Source organism: Sorex araneus, chromosome 11 (genome assembly GCF_027595985.1).
Source record: "Sorex araneus isolate mSorAra2 chromosome 11, mSorAra2.pri, whole genome shotgun sequence".
NCBI lineage: Eukaryota > Metazoa > Chordata > Mammalia > Eulipotyphla > Soricidae > Sorex > Sorex araneus.
Genome location: NC_073312.1, coordinates 47125636 through 47143045, shown reverse-complemented (window position 1 = coordinate 47143045; position 17410 = coordinate 47125636). Strand labels below are relative to the sequence as shown.

The following is a 17410-nucleotide window of genomic DNA, read 5'->3' as shown; positions in this document are numbered from 1 at the left end:
GACACTCCAGTGAGAGTCCACACAGCAGGTTCCAGTCTAAAATAAACTCTTTTAATTGCACATTTCAGTCTCGGGTCATCTACAGGATGAGGAACTCACTCCCAATGCCAGTGCCATGGGTACAATCTGCTATCAGGATCCTGCTGTCGGTGAGGGGGTACAGGACTGGCCCACAGGTCTGCAGGAGGCTGCTGCAGCCTCTTCAGGGCAGGGAGCTGAGACCTGCAGAAGGAGGGAGGGCACAGGCACGTGGTCAGTCCCAGCAGGGGCAGGAACATGGACTCCCCTACCCCCCGCCGCACCCCCGCCCCTGTCCCAGGAGGGTCAGGGGGCCGCTGACTCACCGTGGTTGTACTTGCACTGCTTCAGGGCCTCGCTGAAGCCCTCGCACAGGGACAGGTCCCCCTGTGTGGTGGAGCAGTCCAGGAACTGCCTGATCTCATAGGCGCAGGGCCCCAGCTGCAAGGGCTGAGGGCCAGCACGGGCCGGGGCCTGGGACACAGGGCAGGACAACCGCAATGTCAGTTGGCAGTCGCCGCCCAGTGGTGGACTCCAGAGCTGGGACGGCCTGCCCCGTCTCCGCCCCCCCCCAGCAAGCTCAGCTGCTGTGCCATGAGACAAGGGAAGCCCACGCTCTGCTAAAGCTGGCTCTGGCAGATTCCCTGCTGCCACCAACTGGGGGGATGGTGCGGGGGAGTGGGAGAAGGCACTAGAAAAACCCAGCACTCTGCATGTGCTCTTGGAGTCTAGCCCCACTCGCACAAGTTCTAGCACTTTCTGGGCTCAGCCTTATTGATCTTCATGACCCCACCGCCAAGCCCGCAACTGGTTCAGGACTGGGGAGGAGGTCGCCAGGGAGCACCTTTGACCTTTGGGTCCTGGGGAAAGGGGGGGAGGTGAGAGGGAGGCAGAAACTTTAAAACCCCCTCTCCTTGCTCAGATTCCATGACCTTGAGCAAGGCTCTGAGCCCCGATTTCCCCATGCGCAGCTGGCACCTGTCCCAGGACGTCTAGGAACCTTGGCCTCAGGAAGGGAAGGAGAAGCCGCTGGCGAGGAAGCCGAGGCAGGGAAGGACAGGGCGGCCCTGAGGCAAACGCTTGGGCCCAAGGCAGCTCCAAAGACACCTCCCCCCTCATGCACATCCACACAAACAGTGGATGCCATGAATGCCCCCTCCACCTCTCTTTCTCCGCCCACCCGCGCACCCTCAGCGCTCACCTGCTGGACTGCGGGCTGGGCGGGCTCCGAGCTGCCCCCGCTGAAGGCTCCTGTCAGTGCGTTGCCCACGACGTGTCCCACGGCGGAGCCCACGGCCACCCCCGCGGCCGTGGATGCCATCTGCGCCATGAGGCCCGGCTGGCCCGACGGGGCGGGGGCCGGAGCGGCGGCCGAGGGCGGCGGGCGCGCGGGCAGGTGCGCGGAGGTCGCGGCGGCAGGGCGGCTGCGGGGAGGGGGCGGGGAGGGGGCAGCAGGGTGAGCCGGGCGCGGGGCTGCGGGGGCGCGGGGTGTCCACCCCTCCCCCTGCCAAGATGGCAGCCTCCAAGGTCAAGCGGCCGGCGTCCCCGGGAGAGTGGCCGCGCTCCCCGCGCCCAGCCCGCGCGGCCCGGGCCCGCTCACCTGGCCGGCCGGGCGGCGGCGCTGCGGCTCCCGCGGGGCATGGTCAGGTCGCGGCGCTGCGATCGGGCGGGCTGGGCTCTGTCCACCGAGGCGGCGGCGCTTCTGCCCGAGGTCGCGCCGCGCTGCACTTGTCAAGGCGCGCACGGCGGAGGGGCGGGGCCTCGGGTACGGCCCCGGGGCGGGGCCCGGGCTGGGCGGCGCTGCCCGCTGCTGGGTCCCAGGACCGCTGTTGTCGTCCCTTCCAGCGTCGTCACCCCGCTTCGGCCTTGGCTGGAAATTTTAACCCATTGCCCTTTGCAAGCGCCTGGCCCGAACACTGTGCACCCGGGGAGCACAGGCCAAGGCCCGCAGCGTGCCCAGAAACTTAACGCACAACAACGGCTTGACCCTTCCAAAGGCGCGGCGGGGAGCAGGGAAGGAATGGGGGGCCTGGGTGCCCTCCGAGCTCCCGGGAGAGGGTACTGGGAGGACTGGGAGGCTGGCGAGGGATGGGGACCCAGGCAGCCGGCCCCGCGCTGCTCCTTCTCCCTCCGATCTTCACCGCCAGGGTTGGCTGCCTGCGGCGTCCTGCTAAGCTCCGGGTGCGAGTGAATCCCTCAAGGCTAGTTTCCAAAGCGCCCGCCAGGGGGCATCCCGAACCCCTCCTCCGCTCGGCGCTGTCCAAAACGCGCCGGAGTCAAGCGCAGGCACACCGGAGAGGCCCTATCACCCTTCCAGGACCCAAGAATTCGGTGCTTGTACGAAATACTGATTCTGCCCCAAACGCCAGGTCCTGGGTGCCTAGAGGTGGTTGTGTCACTCGGATCGAACCGAGCACAAGTTTTAATCTGGGGGGCTTCCAGTTGTTCTTGTGATTCAGGATCACTTGGCACTGGTTATGTTATTGCCCTCACTGCTTCTTGTTAGTGTCATTAGTTAGGACTGCAGTGCTTAGGGGCCGTGCAGTGTTGTGGAGGAAGCTCTAGGCCTGGCACTAGCGATGCATATGTCCAACCACAGATATCCCACCTGACCCCCAGCCACCCTATGACCTGATGATTCCTCCTCCTCCTCCTCCTTCTTCCTTTTTCTTTTTTTTTTTTTTTTTTTTTGCTTTTTGGGTCACACCTGTCGATGCACAAGGGTTACTCCTGGCTCTGCACTCAGGAATTACTCCTGGCGGTGCTCAGGGGACCATATGGGATGCTGGGAATCGAACCCGGGTCGGCCGCATGCAAGGCAAACGCCCTACCCGTTGTGCTATTGCTCCAGCCCCTTTCTTCCTTTTTTCTTCTTCTTCTTCTCCTCCTCCTCCTCCTCCTCCTCCTCCTCCTCCTTCTTCTTCTTCTTCTTCTTCTTCTTCTTCTTCTTCTTCTTCTTCTTCTTCTTCTTCTTCTTCTTCTTCTTCTTCTTCTTCTTCTTCTTCTTCTTCTTCTTCTCCTTCTTCTTCTCCTCCTTCTCCTCCTCCTCCTCCTTCTTCTCCTCTTTCTCCTCCTCCTTCTCCTCCTCCTCCTTCTCCTCCTCCTCCTCCTCCTCCTTCTCCTCCTCTTTCTCTCCTCCTCCTCCTCTTCTTCCTCCTCTTCCTTCTTTTAAATTTTTGAGGCATGACCTTGCAATGCTCAGGGGTTACGCCTAGATCTGCGCTCAGGCATTGCTCCTGACAGGGCTCAGGGGTGCATATGTGGGGCTGGGGATTGAAATCCAGTGGGCTGTGTGCAAGGCAAATGCCCTGATCTCTTCGGTCCCTGCCCTGATTTCTCTCCCTTCCCATCCCCTGTGCTGCCTGGCATCAGGATGGGTGTGGTGTGACATCACCTCAAACAAAAGCCCTCGAGACTGAGACAGGAGCTGATGCCAAGTGGGGAGGAGGCCACCAGCTGGGCTGAGTCTGGCCTTGGGCCTGGCACTCTGCTATGTGTGTGCATGTGGAGCTCGCCCAGGACGTGCATATGTACTTCTGTGTTCTTACTACACAGGGTTTCAGCCTGCCTGGGAGGCAGGGAGCTCCTTTGACCTCAGCCTGAGTTGGCCGCAGGTTTCTTCCCTGTGAAGTGGGAAGCCAGCATGTATGAACGATCAGTCTCTCCTCCCAGATTTGCCAGGCCTATACCAGCCCCTGGGCCTGTGCCCCTTTCTCCCTGTGCCCATGTGTCACACAGACCCATCCTCCTCTGTTGATCCAGATCTCTCGCCTGCAGAAAGTCAGCTATGAGCAGCCCGCTTCTCTCGGTGCACTGCTGGCTGGTAATCAAGGCCCTCCACTGCCGCCCTCACTGTGAGTGGTAGTTACTTCAGCTTCCATGAGGGGTGGTCTGCAGATTCCTCCAGGCAAGGCTGTGTAACTGCCAGAGGTGCTCAAAGCCAAAATGCAACAAGAAAAAATGTTTTTACTTGAACAATTATTCTCCAGAGGCTGAAGCAATAGTACAGCAGGTAGGGGGTTTGCCTTGAATGTGACTGACCCGGGTTCAATCTTAGCATCTCGTATAGTCTCCTGAGCACCAGGAGTAATTTCTGAGTGAAGAGCCAGGAATAACCCTTCAGCATCACTGGGTGTGCCCCCAAAAAACAAACAAACAAAAGAATTATTCTCTGGTCAAAGAGTTAATACAGCTGAAAGAAAGAGATAATATAGGGGCTAGGGCACTTAGGTAAGATGAAAGTTAGTATAGTGGTTAACTTGTCTTGCATGCAGCTAACCTGGGTTTGATCCCCAGCATTGCAAATGGTCCCTGAAGCACTGTCAGGAGTTATCCCTGAGCACAGAGCCAGGAGTAAAATCCCAAAACCTCATGTGTGCATAAAAGGCTCATGTCCAGCCCATCATATCTATGCTTTCTTCCCTGTCTCCCTTATTGTTGTAACAACCAGAGGCCACACACTATACATGTGTTCACACATACTTGGCTGTGTGCTGGACATCACACATTTCCGTGTAGTGCCACGGGTCCAGAGCAGTGCAAAAGGCTCTAGAACCACTTGGTGAATGTGGGTGGCACTGAGCACCAACTCATGGTCTTGTCTTGCAAAGCCACTTGAACCACTGAGCCCATCCTTCCTGGACTCCATGATTTCCTGACCAAATTACTTAAAATGAAAAATCATTTTTAAGTTTCTTTTTGTTAATTTGTTTTTGGGCTTTGTTGATTTACTTTTGTTTGGGAGCTACACCTTGAAATGTTCAGGGGCAACCCCAAGCTCTGTGCTCAGGGGTTTCTCCCAGGCGGTGTTTGGGGGTGCCATGTGGTGCCAATGGTGCCAGGAGTGGAAGTCAGGCTTCCCACAGCTAAGGCACACGCTTAGCTGATGGAGCCATCTCTCTGGAACTTTATTTTATTCTTACGGGACATTCACAAGTCTGTGTGACACCCCTGCATGTGATAATCTCTGTATCATTACAGTTTTACTGTAGGTGCTGCTTTGGTGAACATTAAGCCTTTCAACTTGAAAAGCCAAGTCCCTTGGAAGAAGAGGACGGCTGACAGTCCAAGTTGTAGAAGTACTGCTGTCTTCCCTCTCTTGGCCTCTAGGGGTCTCTGCGGAGCTTTCCCAGGGCTGGGACTCCCAGCAAAAGTTAGTTAAGCCAGCCTGCTGGCTGGCTGCTGCTTCCTGGCCTCCTTCCTTCTCAGTCGCCTGGAGCCTTGTAGTGCAGTAGCTCGGGACACTGCCGCCAGGACAGGAGCCACTGCTTGCATTGCCGCTGTGGGACTGCCGGTGGTAAAGCAGTTTCTTGAGGGAGGTGGTAGGCAGCCTGTTGGTATTCACAGAGTGGCCAGTGAGATAGGGTGACCCCTTCTAGCCTCTCCTTCGAGGTCTGCCCAAGGGGTCCATAGAAGCATGTTGTGTCCTGTCCAAAGGTCAGCCTGAGCCCCAGTGCCCCCACTCAGCTGTGGCCACCCCCCACCATCTTCTGAGCATCCTCCTTCCAGTGGACTAGCTGCAGGGCCTCCTGGGTAGGGACATACCCTCTAGGAGGGGAAAGCCGAACCAGGTCCCTTGGCTGATTGTCAGGGGCCCATTTAGAAGCTGGTTCTGTTCCAAGCTGGAGGACTGGAGAGTCACCGCCATCCGCCTCAGTTTCCCCTGAGAATTTATGCTCTCTTTACTCAAGGGGCCGTGTCCCAGATGCCTCCTCCCCGAGGCTCTAGGGTGTGGGGACAATGTGCGGCAGGGGTACAAGCACCAGTCCGAGGTTGGCAGATCAGCATTCGGGCCATGGCGGGGAGACCACTCCTGGACGTGCCTTCCAGAAAGGTTAAACTGGGGCTAGGGACAGGAGGAGTGAGACCCCACTTGGCGCACTCTCCCCACCGCCCTGAGATCCAGGGTAGCAGTAACTGGACAGGGTGACCCAGTCCACAGGTGTGAGGCCGCAAGCTCAGCCGGGACCCCCCGGGAAGGAGTGGGTCTCCCGGCCCCTGACCGCGCCAGGCCCGCCCCTCCCCGGCCACCTCCCCCACCCTAGCTGCCGCCGGGCCGGCGGGCAGAATTTAGAACAAAAGGCGCTGGGGGCGGGGCGGGGGCGGGGCGGGGCGGGGCGGAGGCTATAAGGGGCGGTGGCCGCGCGGCCCAGCAGGCCCAGCAGCCCCCGGGCGGATGGCTCGGGCTGCCCCGCTCCGCGGCGCGGCCCCGCGCACCCTCCTGCTCGCGCTGCTGCTGCTGCTGCTCCCGCCACCGCCGCTGCTGGCCCGCGCCCCGAGGCCGCCGGTGAGTGCCCGCCGGCCGGCCGCTCCTCGCCGAGGGGGCGTCGGGCACTCGGGCTGGGCCCAGTGGCCGAACTGGACCCACGGGGGCGCCCGGGGTAGCCTGCAACGACCCCGTCACCCGAAGCGCTTTCTGGGTTTCCTGGGGGCGTGCGAGTGAGCTTCCCGGCCCCGGAGGTGTGCAAGCAGGGCCGGCGCCGGGATGGCTCAGAGCGCTGGATGGAGCTCCCGGGGGTTAGATGCACGCCCGCTCCCAGCTGCGGACCTGCTTCTCCGGTGTTCCAGCCGCCGTTACTAGGGCGTGTGCTGAAAGAGGCAGCCGAGGGAGTGGCTAGGGGCCCCCTATTCATCGCATGGACAAAGCCCAGCAGGTCTCTGCCTGGTGTCAGCCTCCAGGTGTGTGGCCAACCCAGCACACCTCCAGGTGTGCAGTGGGTTGGAGGATTAAGGAAGAGCTGGGGAGGGCAGCAGCTGCCCTGGGGGGAATGGGGTCTGGAGGAAGGGAGCCCTACCTGGGCACCTGCCACCTGGCACTTTGGGACCCTTGGAGGCAGGGTGCAGCGGGAGTGTGGGAGGGTGGGGTGAGAAAGTAGGGGAGCAGCTCTGACAGCAGGGGGGGCTGGGGAGAAAGGAAAGGGAGAGGAAAGTAGGAACCCGGGAGCGGAGAAGGCAGATGCGCGGCAGTCCGTGGCGCCCAGGGCAGTCACCGTGCTGAGAGAGCCGCTTTAACCTCTGAGCTGGGCTTCCAGGGTCCCGTGACTGGGGTGGCCCGGCTGGGGTCACAGCCTGGCAACCACAGGCCCAGCGGGAGTGGGGTTGAGGCACCCAGCCAGCTTGTCAGGGAGGAGAGACCGGAGAGAGGGCCAGCAACGTCCCTGCTCCCCTGGGACGGGCAGTCTGGACAGGACTGACCCAGGATAGGATGGAATGGGGTGGGGTGGGGGGCGGCCCCACAGATGGGGACCTTCTGTCCCATGCCGCCCTCCTGGGCTCCTACACCTTGGTTCTGCGCCAGGAATGTCTTGGGCAACAGCTGAATCTCCAGGTCTAGGAATTGGAGGGATCTGCGTTTGAACCTCGGGTCCCCAGGGGAGCCCTCCTGAGCCTCAACACTGCCCCCTGGTTTCGTCAGGACTGGGTGAACAGCGAGTGCCCTGCTGGGCACTGAGGCTCACAGGAGGGGACTTCTCCAGGCACCGGGGACTCTCTCCCCTGCCGCTGCTGCCACTGGGACTTGCATGCAGGGGCAGTCACGCTGGGCTGAGCCAGCCACTCTGCAGATATGCAGGGAGCATTTGGGGTCACCTCCGACGTGTTTATCCCCAGGCTGCCGTCCGGCAGGGCCAGGAAGGCTCTGTAAATATTTATCCATCCCATCCCAGTTTGCAGCTTTCGGGGCTGATGAAAGCCTTGCAGCCCGGTGGGACGGGTGCTGGGGATTCATCAACAGGGGACGGTTGGGGAGGGGCTGATGAGCCCACTGTTTGGGGGAGAAGATGGACGTGACTGCCAGCTGGCTGTGTGATGTGGCCGGGGTGCTTGACCTCTCTGAGCCTCAGAGGATCATAAATGCTGCCGAGAATGGTGAGCTGCTGTTTCCCTGGCTCCCTCAAATGCCCGCAGCTCAGCTCACCTCCCGCTGCGTGCAGAAGGCTGCTCGGTGGGGATGAATTAATCCCCCAGAGCATACTGAACCCCCAAAGATGGATGCTGCCAGCAGCAGTGTCTGAGCCTGGGCTCCTCCCTCAGACCCCTTCCACTGGATGCCTGTAATTTTTTAAAAGGGAAATTGACCCAGGGGCTAACCCCAGGAGATGGAGAAATTCCTCGATGATGTCTGAGGTTGTGGTTTGGTGCCCTCCAGGGAAGGCGTGGGGGGGGGGGTGGAGAAGGAGTTTGGCACCCATCACAGGGCGGGCCATGGGAGGCTGCTGGCTGAGGAGGAGGGGGGCATGCACGGGGAGGAGTCATGCCTCTCGGAATGTGGGTTGGGACCTGAGCCAAGCCCAAGCGCTGGCTGGGAAGGACTGAGCCTCAGGGCTGCACCCAGACTCGCCAGATGATGCTGGGTGCAGTCCTTGATCTCTCTGGACTCTGTTCCCTCCTCTGGAAGATGGGGGACACCTGCTACCTGAACCCCCGTTCCCCTACCTCCTGCAACGCTGTGGCCTTGCAGGCCAGGTGTGTTCTGTTCCTGCTGCTGCCCTGCACTGGCGCCCAAGGGACCCTGGGGGGACCAGACCACAGCTTAGGTGCCCACAGGCTGCCCCAGCCTCACAGCCAGGACATCTGGGCCTCAGGGAGGAAAGACCGGGGTGGGGGGGGAGATGAGATAGGGGAGCACACCTGGCAGGTGCATGTCATTGCAGGAATAGGGAGAGGGAGGCCAGGGGCTACCCCAAAAGACCCCACTGGCTGGAGGCCTCGGTTCCACTTCCTCCTGCTCAGAACAAGACATGGCCAGGGAGCCAGAGTCTGTGGCCTGTGTGGAGACCAGCAGAATCCCCCCTCTTTTATCTGGGCTGGCAGGCTCCCTCCCAGGGGTGACCAGCTCTTATTTACCATGTTAAGTCTGCGGGTTTGAGGGGAGCTGGAAGCCAGGTGGGCAGGGGCAGGAGCTAAAGAGGGTTGGTGAGAACAGAGACCCAGTTTTGGAAGGGGAGGGTTTCTGGGCACACAGAGTGTGGTTGGAGAAGAGGGACTGAACTGCCAGTTGCTGCAGGGGGGCACTTCAGAAGGAGCCTGTGGGGCTCTTTGCATGGACCCCAGCCCCATTTGACAGAGGCGGAAGTTGAGGATAAGAGAGAGCAGGGATAGGACCAGGGCAATAGGACAGTGGGTAGAGCAGTTTTCTTGGATGCGGCCAACCCAGGTTAGATCACCAGCACCACATGTAGTGTCCCGCAGCCCACCAGGAGTGATTCCTACTGCAGAGCCAAGAGGAAGCCCTGAGTACAGCCATGTGTGGCCCAAAAAGCAAGAGAGAGGCGGGGGTGGGGGGGACAGAGAGAAAGAGAGACAGAGAGAGAGAGAGGTCAGTGGCTGTACAGGGTCCTTTGCTAGGCTCTCTGTGGCCCAGACCTGGTTCTTCTGGATCACAGACTATGGCTCTGTTTGCTGCCCTGAGAGAACCAGGGTGCAGAAGCTTGGGTGTAAACTTGAAACTTGGCTTCTTGGCGGGAAGAGGAGGAACAATGGGGGTGGGGGAGGGGAGGTATCCATTCCCCACCTTCCTCCAGGGCTGGCTGCTCCAGGCCTGGGGGCTGGAGGGCACGGGAGAGGAGAGAGGCATTTCAGGCACCAGCAGAACGAGCGGGCTGGGCTTGGGCCCTCTGGGCTTCGCGGGGACTTTGCAAACTACCCTGCCCTGGGAGGGCCCTTCCTCAGTGACAGGAGGAATCTCCTCCCAAAGCCCAGTGGGGCAGTGTGGGGTGGGGAGGACCCAGCACCTGCACCTCAATGTGAGACCTTGCCCGCGGCACCACACCTCCAGGGAGGGGGGTGGAGGCCGCCTGTGCAGTGTCTGGGAAGCAGCAGATGCCGGTTAATTTCCTGTTCCTCCCTCTGATCGTCCAGGTGAGGCCAGCCTGCTCCCTCCTCCAGCAGAAGGGAGCGGCTGTCTGAAAGGCAGAGTAGAGGTCGGTCCAGGAGGGGTGGGCTGGGGGCACCGGCAACATCCCCACCTGCCCACTGCAACTTGGGCAAGTAGAGGAACTTCTCCGGGCCCGGTTTCCTCTTCCAGACTGGGGTGCTGCAGTGGGAGAGGCCCCACTGGGAGAGAGAGCCTGTCTGTGGAGTGGAGGCAGGGTCACCGCCCAGACAGGGTTGCAGGGCCACTAGCAGGACTTAGTAACTGGTGAGCCGGCGTCCCCGGGAAGCCACAGGCCGGCGTGGTGGTGCTCCACTGGGCCAGCTATCAGTTGCGTACGTGAGCTCAGGAGCAGGGGAGATCTGACCCGGGGCCTCAGGACTTCCAAGAGCTCCACAGGCTCCCGGGGGCCCAGGAGTTCCAGGTATGCAGATATCTCCTTCATGGCTGGGGTTGAAGCTGGGCAGTTTGGGGGAGACGAGTTCTCCAGTGGCCCTGGAGTTGGCAGCCTGTAGGGAGGGCCGGGAGGGCTGCCAGAGGCTGAGGCTGAGGGGAGGGCCTGTGTGGCTGGCTCCTGCCCCAAATATGGCTGTGGGGAGGCTGCAGCTGCCCCCCGCCCCTCGGACTGTCCGGCGCTGGGTCCTAGCAGGCCCCATGCCACTTCGGCTCTGCACAGCCTGGGTCTTCTGTGTGCCTGGGACCTGGGTACTCCCACAGTCCCCCTTGCTGCGGGAATGGGTCTCTGATGACTTGGAGCTTCTGCTTTTCTGGTTCAAGGACCGTGACCTCTGGCCTTAGGCCCTGCAGAGGGGGGATGGCTGAATCACCTCCGAGAGCTGTGGGGCTTCAGCAGAGGAGGGCCAGTGGTCCTTTTCTGTCTGTGCCATGCCCCCCGCCCCTGTACACTCTCTCTGTCTCTGTCTCTGTCTCTTTCTCTCTCTCTCTCTCTCTCTCTCTCTCTCTCTCTCACACACACACACACACACACACACACACACACACACACACACACACACACACACAGAGGAGATAGGCGAACCACATGACGCCCACTCTGGGTGTCCCTCTGCTGGGGATGGGAACCACTGCTCCAGAAATTAGACTTCTGTGCCGGACTGCAGAGACCTCAGCCACCCCTTTATTCCGTGCTTTTCACGCCCGCCTGGGCTCATGCCTAGACTCACAGGGCTGCGTCTTGGGAGGGTTTGTTCCTGGTGTCAGTGAGCAAACCGAGGCCGGGCTGCAGGGCTGCAACGTGCCCTGGCCGGGTGGGTGTCCTCTGAGGAAACAGAGGCCAGGAGGACTATGATGGGGTGACAAGAAAGCAGGAGGGGCCTGCAGGTGTGAGTAGCACCGACGGATCTGCCCGCACCCCCAGACCGCAATGTCCTGGATGACTTGAGCAGGAGACAGGCGCGGAGCAGCTGGATGCCTCTTTGCGGGGCCTCCTGAGACTGGGGGCCCTGCTTGGGAGGGCAAATACCCCCTTTCCTCACCCTCACTCTGCCCTCATGGTTGGGGATGAGGAGCTGAGACCTGACCAGGCTCTGCCTTTCCCTCCCGCCCAGGATGCCCGTCGCCGCCATGCAGTCAGGAGGGGGCCTCAGCTCTGGCATGAGGCTTGGCCCAGCAGCCTGACACCAGCCCCCCGTGCCGTGGATGCTCCCCAGCCTGCCCGAGGCCTCAGACCCCCTCGCTGTGGGGTGCCTGACCCACCCGATGGATTGAGTGCCCGGAATCGACAGAAACGTTTTGTGCTGTCCGGGGGTCGCTGGGAGAAGACAGATCTCACCTACAGGTAGGGACCAGGCTGGGGGGCTCTCTCTAGGCCTCCTCCTGGGGGGTGCAGAAGGATCTGCTTGGAGAAACACACAGGGGGGCTAGGTCTCTGGGATGACTGACCCCAAACTAAGCTCCCTGACCCCCCACTTAGACACACAGATGCCCTCCCCTCCAAGGGACAGTGCCTCTGTCTGCACTTGGAGCGTCTTGGCACAAACAGGGTCACCCTCTGGATATGCTGGCTCCCCACCTTTAGACCAAGGGCCAGCACCCCAGCCCCTATGCTAGTGAATGAGCCCACTGGCCCGTCTCAGCGAGGTTAGCGTTAGCCACATCTTGAGTCTTCAGTCCCCACCCTGGATACAGGGAGAGAGCAAACAGGTAATAATAGCTCAGGCCATCTGAGGTCCCTGGAGGTGGGGTGGAAGTTGAGAGGGACACACATAGGGGCACAGGGGCGCTGAGGGCTGGGAACTCGGAGATGTCCCTAGGAATGGGGGATCAAGTGAGGGATCAAGCTCACCCCCCAGAGAGCATCCCAGTCAAGTCTAGAAGGTGGGTGAAGAGCTTCTTCTATTGTCTTGTACAGATTGCAGATTTCTTTGTACCCTGAAGGCCACACTCCCACCAAAAAAAAAAAAAAAAACCCCAGACATCTGCAGGTGGCAGGGGGCTGGGGTGCTGAATCTGAGGCCAAGAGCAGCCTTGGCCAATGCCCCATGCACATACACCTGCACTGAGCACCCAGGGCCAATTCCTGGCCCAGTAGCCATCAGGGACTGAGCCTGCCTTGAGCCAGGCCCAGGCCCCCTCCTCCTCTGCCTCTCACCTTCACAGGATCCTCCGGTTCCCATGGCAACTGGTGCGGGAGCAGGTGCGGCAGACTATAGCAGAGGCCTTGAAGGTGTGGAGTGACGTGACACCGCTCACCTTCACAGAGGTGCAGGAGGGCCATGCTGACATCATGATTGACTTTACCAGGTGACCTGATGGCCTGGGACGCCCCCCCTGCCCCCGGCCCCCTGAAGGAGCCCAGGTGTCAGCCACAGCTGACTCTGCCCTCCCCCACCTGCAGGTACTCGCACGGGGACAACCTGCCATTTGATGGGCCCGGGGGGGTCCTGGCCCACGCCTTCTTTCCCAAGACGCACCGTGAGGGGGATGTTCACTTCGACTATGATGAGACCTGGACTATTGGGGACAACCAGGGTACGGGCTGGGAACCAATTTCTAGAAGGGGCAAAGAAAGAGAGAATGGGGGGCTTGCCAAGCATGGTGCTGAGTCGCCGTCTGGAGCTCGGGGGTCCTGTGGCAGGAGGGTCAGGAGTGGCTCCGTGTCTCCCTTTTGCAGGCACAGACCTCCTGCAGGTGGCAGCCCACGAGTTTGGCCACATGCTGGGGCTGCAGCACACGACGGCAGCCAAGGCCCTCATGTCCCCTTTCTACAACTTCCGCTACCCGCTGAGCCTCAGCCCAGATGACCAAAGGGGCATCCAGCACTTGTATGGCCGGCGCATGCCAGACCCCACCTCCAGACCCCCGACCCAGGGCCCTCAGGCTGGAGAGGACACCAACGAGATTGCACCTCTAGAGGTGAGACCCTGGAGGCATACCCAGCCCCAGCTCCCTCCATCCCGCCGCCCTGGGTGGCTCCTGTGTGACCTCTTCCCTCTCACCACAGCCGGAGGTCCTGCCAGACGCCTGTGAGGTCTCATTTGATGCCGTCTCCACCATTCGTGGCGAGCTCTTCTTCTTCAAGTCAGGTTTCGTGTGGCGGCTGCGCAGGGGCCAGCTGCAGCCTGGCTACCCTGCGCTGGCCTCTCGCCATTGGCAAGGACTGCCCAGCCCTGTGGATGCTGCCTTTGAGGATGCCCAGGGCCACATCTGGTTCTTCCAAGGTGAATGGGAGGGTGGGGCTGTTGGAAGACCCACTTGGGAGACCCCCTCACTAGGAGCCAGGAAGAAGGGTAGGGACAGAGAGATGGACATGATCTTACCCTAGTGAGTGGAGGGCAGGCACAGTTCACTCCTCAGGTGCCACTGGGAGGCTCCTGGAGGAGGGGGCTTGAGAGGAGAGTGTAAGAGAAAGGAGGATGGAGAGACAGTACAGTGGGTAGTGTGCTTGCTTTGTATCCAGACATCTCGGGTTTGGTCCCTGGCATCCCATATGGTCCCCCGAGCACCGCCAGGAGTGATTCCTGAGAGCAGAGCTAGAAGTGATTCCTAAGCATCACTGGTTGTGGTCCAAAAACTAAAAAAAAAAAAAAAAAAAAAGACAGAGATTGTGTGGGCACCCTCAGCCCTCAGGACAGCTATGGTTTCATTCCCAGTTGAGAGAGGAGTCCACTGGGACTCAGACATAAAGTCACCTTACTGTGGCAGAGACCAAAGCCCGGAATATTCTAGATGGCAGGAAGTTCATAAATGCCTTGCCAGTGTCGGCTGCAGTTGGGGCAGAGCCTGGGGGTGGTCAGCAGGCACTTATCATTGGCAGCCCAAGACTGAGGTAAGGAACAGGAACCCAGGTGGCCTCTCTGCTTGGAACAACTCTCCCCACGGTCTCCTCTCAAAGCTTGCACCCTTGGGATGGAGGTGTCCAGCTGGCATAATTGCCCTATTCTTTTTTTTTTTTTTAAGACAATGCACCTATAGCAGTGTGTGTGTGTGTGTGTGTGTGTGTGTGTGTGTTGCTGAGGATCACACATAGAACCTTATATATACGAGGTATATGTAACAACATGAGCTATATCTCCTTCCCTGACTTTTGTTTTGTAGTCACACCCTGACGTGCTCAGACACTACTCCTGGCTTGATGCTTGGGAGAAGGAGGGGGGGTCTCATTCCTGACTTGGTGCTCTGGGACTGCAGCACCAGGGATCAAACCTAGGGCTCCTGCAATCAAAGTATGTGCTCTAGCACCTTATCTCCTTGGCCTTGCCGTGTGTCTTTTATAGAAGAGTAAACAGACTGGGAAGAGGTGGGAGCAGGGTGGAGCACAGGGGTGTGGCTGGCGGGCAGCTCCATGGCCTCTTTCCTTTCCTCAGGTGCCCAGTACTGGGTGTACGATGGCGAGAAGCCAGTCCTTGGCCCCGCACCACTTTCTGATCTGGGACTGCCGGGGTCCCCAGTCCATGCCGCCTTGGTCTGGGGCCCTGAGAAGAATAAGATCTACTTCTTCCGGGGCCGGGATTACTGGCGCTTCCACCCCAACACCCGGCGTGTGGATAGCCCCGTGCCACGTCGGGCCACTGACTGGCGAGGGGTGCCCTCAGAGATAGACGCCGCCTTCCAGGATGCCGACGGTACGTGGGGTCCCATGGCTGAGGGCCAGTGAGGCCTTTGGTCAATGGGGACAGCACCTCAGCACCAGGCCGTGCACTCCTTTGCATCTAACCCAGTTCCCAGGACACCACCCACTATAAACTGGGTTTCCTGAGGAGCAAAACGAGGTTCAGGTGATGAGGTCTCTGACTGGGGCTGCCCAGGTGGGCTGTGGGGAACCAAGACTCCTGCCCAGGTGGTGTCCTACAAACTGGAGGGTTTGGAGGAAGAAGTGGCACCCCTGGATACTCTCCTAGGGCCCCCTGCCACCTTTGCTGTTGTGCTGACCCACTTCAGAGCCCACTTGAAGTGTAGTCCTGTGGTGACCTGCTCTAGGACAGGTCATCAGTCCCCTGAGTTGCCACTTTCCCCCAGGTGCCCCCTTAGTTTTGGGCAAAACCCAGTGGTGTCCAGGGAATATAGTTCAGGAGCCACTTCCTACAGTACTCAAGAGAAGGGGGATAACGTGGTGCCAGGGATGGAACCCCAGCACCTACATGCTGCGGTTGGCTAGCTCTGCAGGACTGCAGGGCCTGAGAAATCCCCAGAAGGAAGTGATGGGAGTGGAGAGGCTTTCTGCAGCCAGCGAGTGGGTCTCTCAGGGTAGGTCACCCACCTACAAGGGGGTGGGGCCCAGACCAGCACTTGGGCCAGTGGAAAGCTCTCCCTAAGGGAATGGAGGTTCTGAAGGGCTGACCTGGAGCCTCCAGGTCTCAAGCCTTTCAGCAGGCCAAGGCTGGTCCCTGGGCAGAGTCCAGCAGGGACGGGATCCAGTGTCCACTAGCTCACAGCCTGACCCTCCTCTCTCCACAGGCTATGCTTATTTCCTGCGTGGCCGCCTCTACTGGAAGTTCGACCCTGTGAAGGTGAAGGCCCTGGAGGGCTTCCCCCGGCTCGTGGGTCCCGATTTCTTCGACTGTACCGAACCTGCCAACACTTTCCGCTAAGCACAGCTTGGCTGTCCTTGGGGCCCCTGGCCTGACAGTGCCTTATCACAGATGACAGCTGGCCGCTGTGGCCCTCTCTGTGGCTGTAAGGCCCTAGGCAGGGCTGGGGGCCATGTCTCCTCAGGGGACAGTGGGGTGAGGGTCCTGCCCCCATGACAACTGCAGGGAGCACCACGCCGGTCGTGGTCACCTGCTAGCAACTGCCTCGCATTGGCAAGGAGGCTTGGTCTTGAATCACGAGTGAGGGTGATTCTGGGTGGGCTCTGCCCACCTGTGTAGTTCACAATCAGAACCTTGGTCTCCGTATCTCAGGATAGGACCTTGGCAGGGCAGGGCAGGGCGGGAAGCGGCGCCCTTGCTCAATCCCTCTGCCAGGTGACACAGGGGCCGGTGCAGGGGAACTGGGGTCTCTAGGACTTATGTCCTTTCTCGAGAAGTCAGCTCTGGGTAGGCATTGGGGCTGGCTGTTTTCCAGCTGGTGATCCTGGAGAAATCTGGTCCCCTGGATCTAGACCAGAATTTAGAGTCAGTTGCTTTCTGCCAGAGACCCTGGGCCCTGGAGGCCCCAACATACCTCAGTCCTATTATCGTGGGTCAACTCCTCACACTCAGCCCAGCACTGGGACCCTCCAAAGCCATGTAAATGTGTGTACTGTACAGCATGTACAAAGTCTTTTTTTTTTTTTACTGAGGATTGTCATTAAACACTATCATTTTTTTACTTGTCTGTCTTGGTTCTCTGTGGTTGCAAGGTTTGGAAGGGGAAAGCTGGGCCAGGGAGGTGGAAAGGCTAACTTGGGGCTATCCTGTCCTGTGGTATGGAATGGAGCCTTCGCCCCACCTTGGCCTCGGCTCCCTGGGTTCAATGCTTAGGACTCTTCTTGTTCTATTCCTCCATCTAACTGGATACCTTTGTGACTTTGTCTTTCATTCTCAGCCTCCCCACTTGGTCCAGACCATCCTCTACCGAGGGATGTCATTTGGTCTGACCTTGCCCTGTCCTGTAAGTCCTAAAAAGTGCAAGTCTCTAAACTGCCCTTTCCCACTTGATTACCATGGCACAGCCTGCCTAGCTGAGCCATAGGAAGCAGGCTGCAGTGGGCGTGTTTTGACCCACTGTATGTTCCACCACATGCATGGAATACTTGGCTGCTTTCCTTAGTTAGTTCTCAGGACTGTAAGTCCCTCAGGGCAGGGTTGGCTAGCTGTGCTTACCATCCCTTGATGGTTGGGAGGCCAGAGCAAGAGTTAAGGACCAGAGAAGGCTCCTCCCCTCCAACTCTCCACTAATGCACAAGACATGCCAAGTAGCACCTGGGCAGTGGCATCCTGCCAGCCCCACCCAGTGTTGTCATGCTCAGGGCGCCTGGAGCAAGAATATGTTTCCCTAGAATTCCTAGATTCCTTTTACTCTTGCAATTTTCCATCTCTTCTTTCTTTCCTTGCTCAGAGATCACTTCTAGAATTCCTT

At 59.6% G+C, this 17410-nt stretch overlaps 2 protein-coding genes across 3 annotated transcripts; one reads left to right on the top strand and one right to left on the bottom strand.

The window, feature by feature from the left end:
- Window positions 1-29: 29 nt before the first annotated feature.
- CHCHD10 (coiled-coil-helix-coiled-coil-helix domain containing 10) lies at window positions 30-2166 on the bottom strand. 2 transcript variants are annotated; one of them, XM_055119061.1, is made up of 4 exons: window positions 1619-2155; window positions 1220-1442; window positions 345-492; window positions 30-222 (listed from the first exon to the last, which is right to left on the bottom strand). In XM_055119061.1, exons 1-4 carry the CDS (start codon window positions 1657-1659, stop codon window positions 203-205), a joined length of 432 nt encoding a protein of 143 aa, XP_054975036.1. In that variant the 5' UTR covers window positions 1660-2155; the 3' UTR covers window positions 30-202. The 2 variants fall into 2 exon arrangements, with proteins under 2 accessions (XP_054975036.1, XP_004607630.1); XM_004607573.2 differs by lacking the exon at window positions 30-222 and having other exon boundaries at window positions 325-492; window positions 1619-2166.
- A 4024-nt stretch (window positions 2167-6190) lies between these two features.
- MMP11 (matrix metallopeptidase 11) lies at window positions 6191-16660 on the top strand. The gene is made up of 8 exons (XM_004607445.2): window positions 6191-6304; window positions 11458-11687; window positions 12509-12652; window positions 12747-12880; window positions 13023-13264; window positions 13353-13569; window positions 14716-14973; window positions 15806-16660. Exons 1-8 carry the CDS (start codon window positions 6194-6196, stop codon window positions 15937-15939), a joined length of 1470 nt encoding a protein of 489 aa, XP_004607502.2. The 5' UTR covers window positions 6191-6193; the 3' UTR covers window positions 15940-16660.
- Window positions 16661-17410: the final 750 nt, after the last annotated feature.

Excerpts from the sequence above, each read along its gene's own strand:
- CHCHD10 (XM_004607573.2), bottom strand. The coding sequence starts at position 1,659 with ATGCCCCGCGGGAGCCGCAGCGCCGCCGCCCGGCCGGCCAG. Across the intron at positions 1,443-1,618 it reads GCCGCCGCCCGGCCGGCCAG|CCGCCCTGCCGCCGCGACCT; the intron begins GTGAGCGGGCCC and ends CCCTCCCCGCAG. Across the intron at positions 493-1,219 it reads CCCAGCCCGCAGTCCAGCAG|GCCCCGGCCCGTGCTGGCCC; the intron begins GTGAGCGCTGAG and ends CCTGTGTCCCAG.
- MMP11 (XM_004607445.2), top strand. The coding sequence starts at position 6,194 with ATGGCTCGGGCTGCCCCGCTCCGCGGCGCGGCCCCGCGCACCCTCCTG. Across the intron at positions 13,570-14,715 it reads CCACATCTGGTTCTTCCAAG|GTGCCCAGTACTGGGTGTAC; the intron begins GTGAATGGGAGG and ends TCCTTTCCTCAG. Across the intron at positions 14,974-15,805 it reads CGCCTTCCAGGATGCCGACG|GCTATGCTTATTTCCTGCGT; the intron begins GTACGTGGGGTC and ends CTCTCTCCACAG.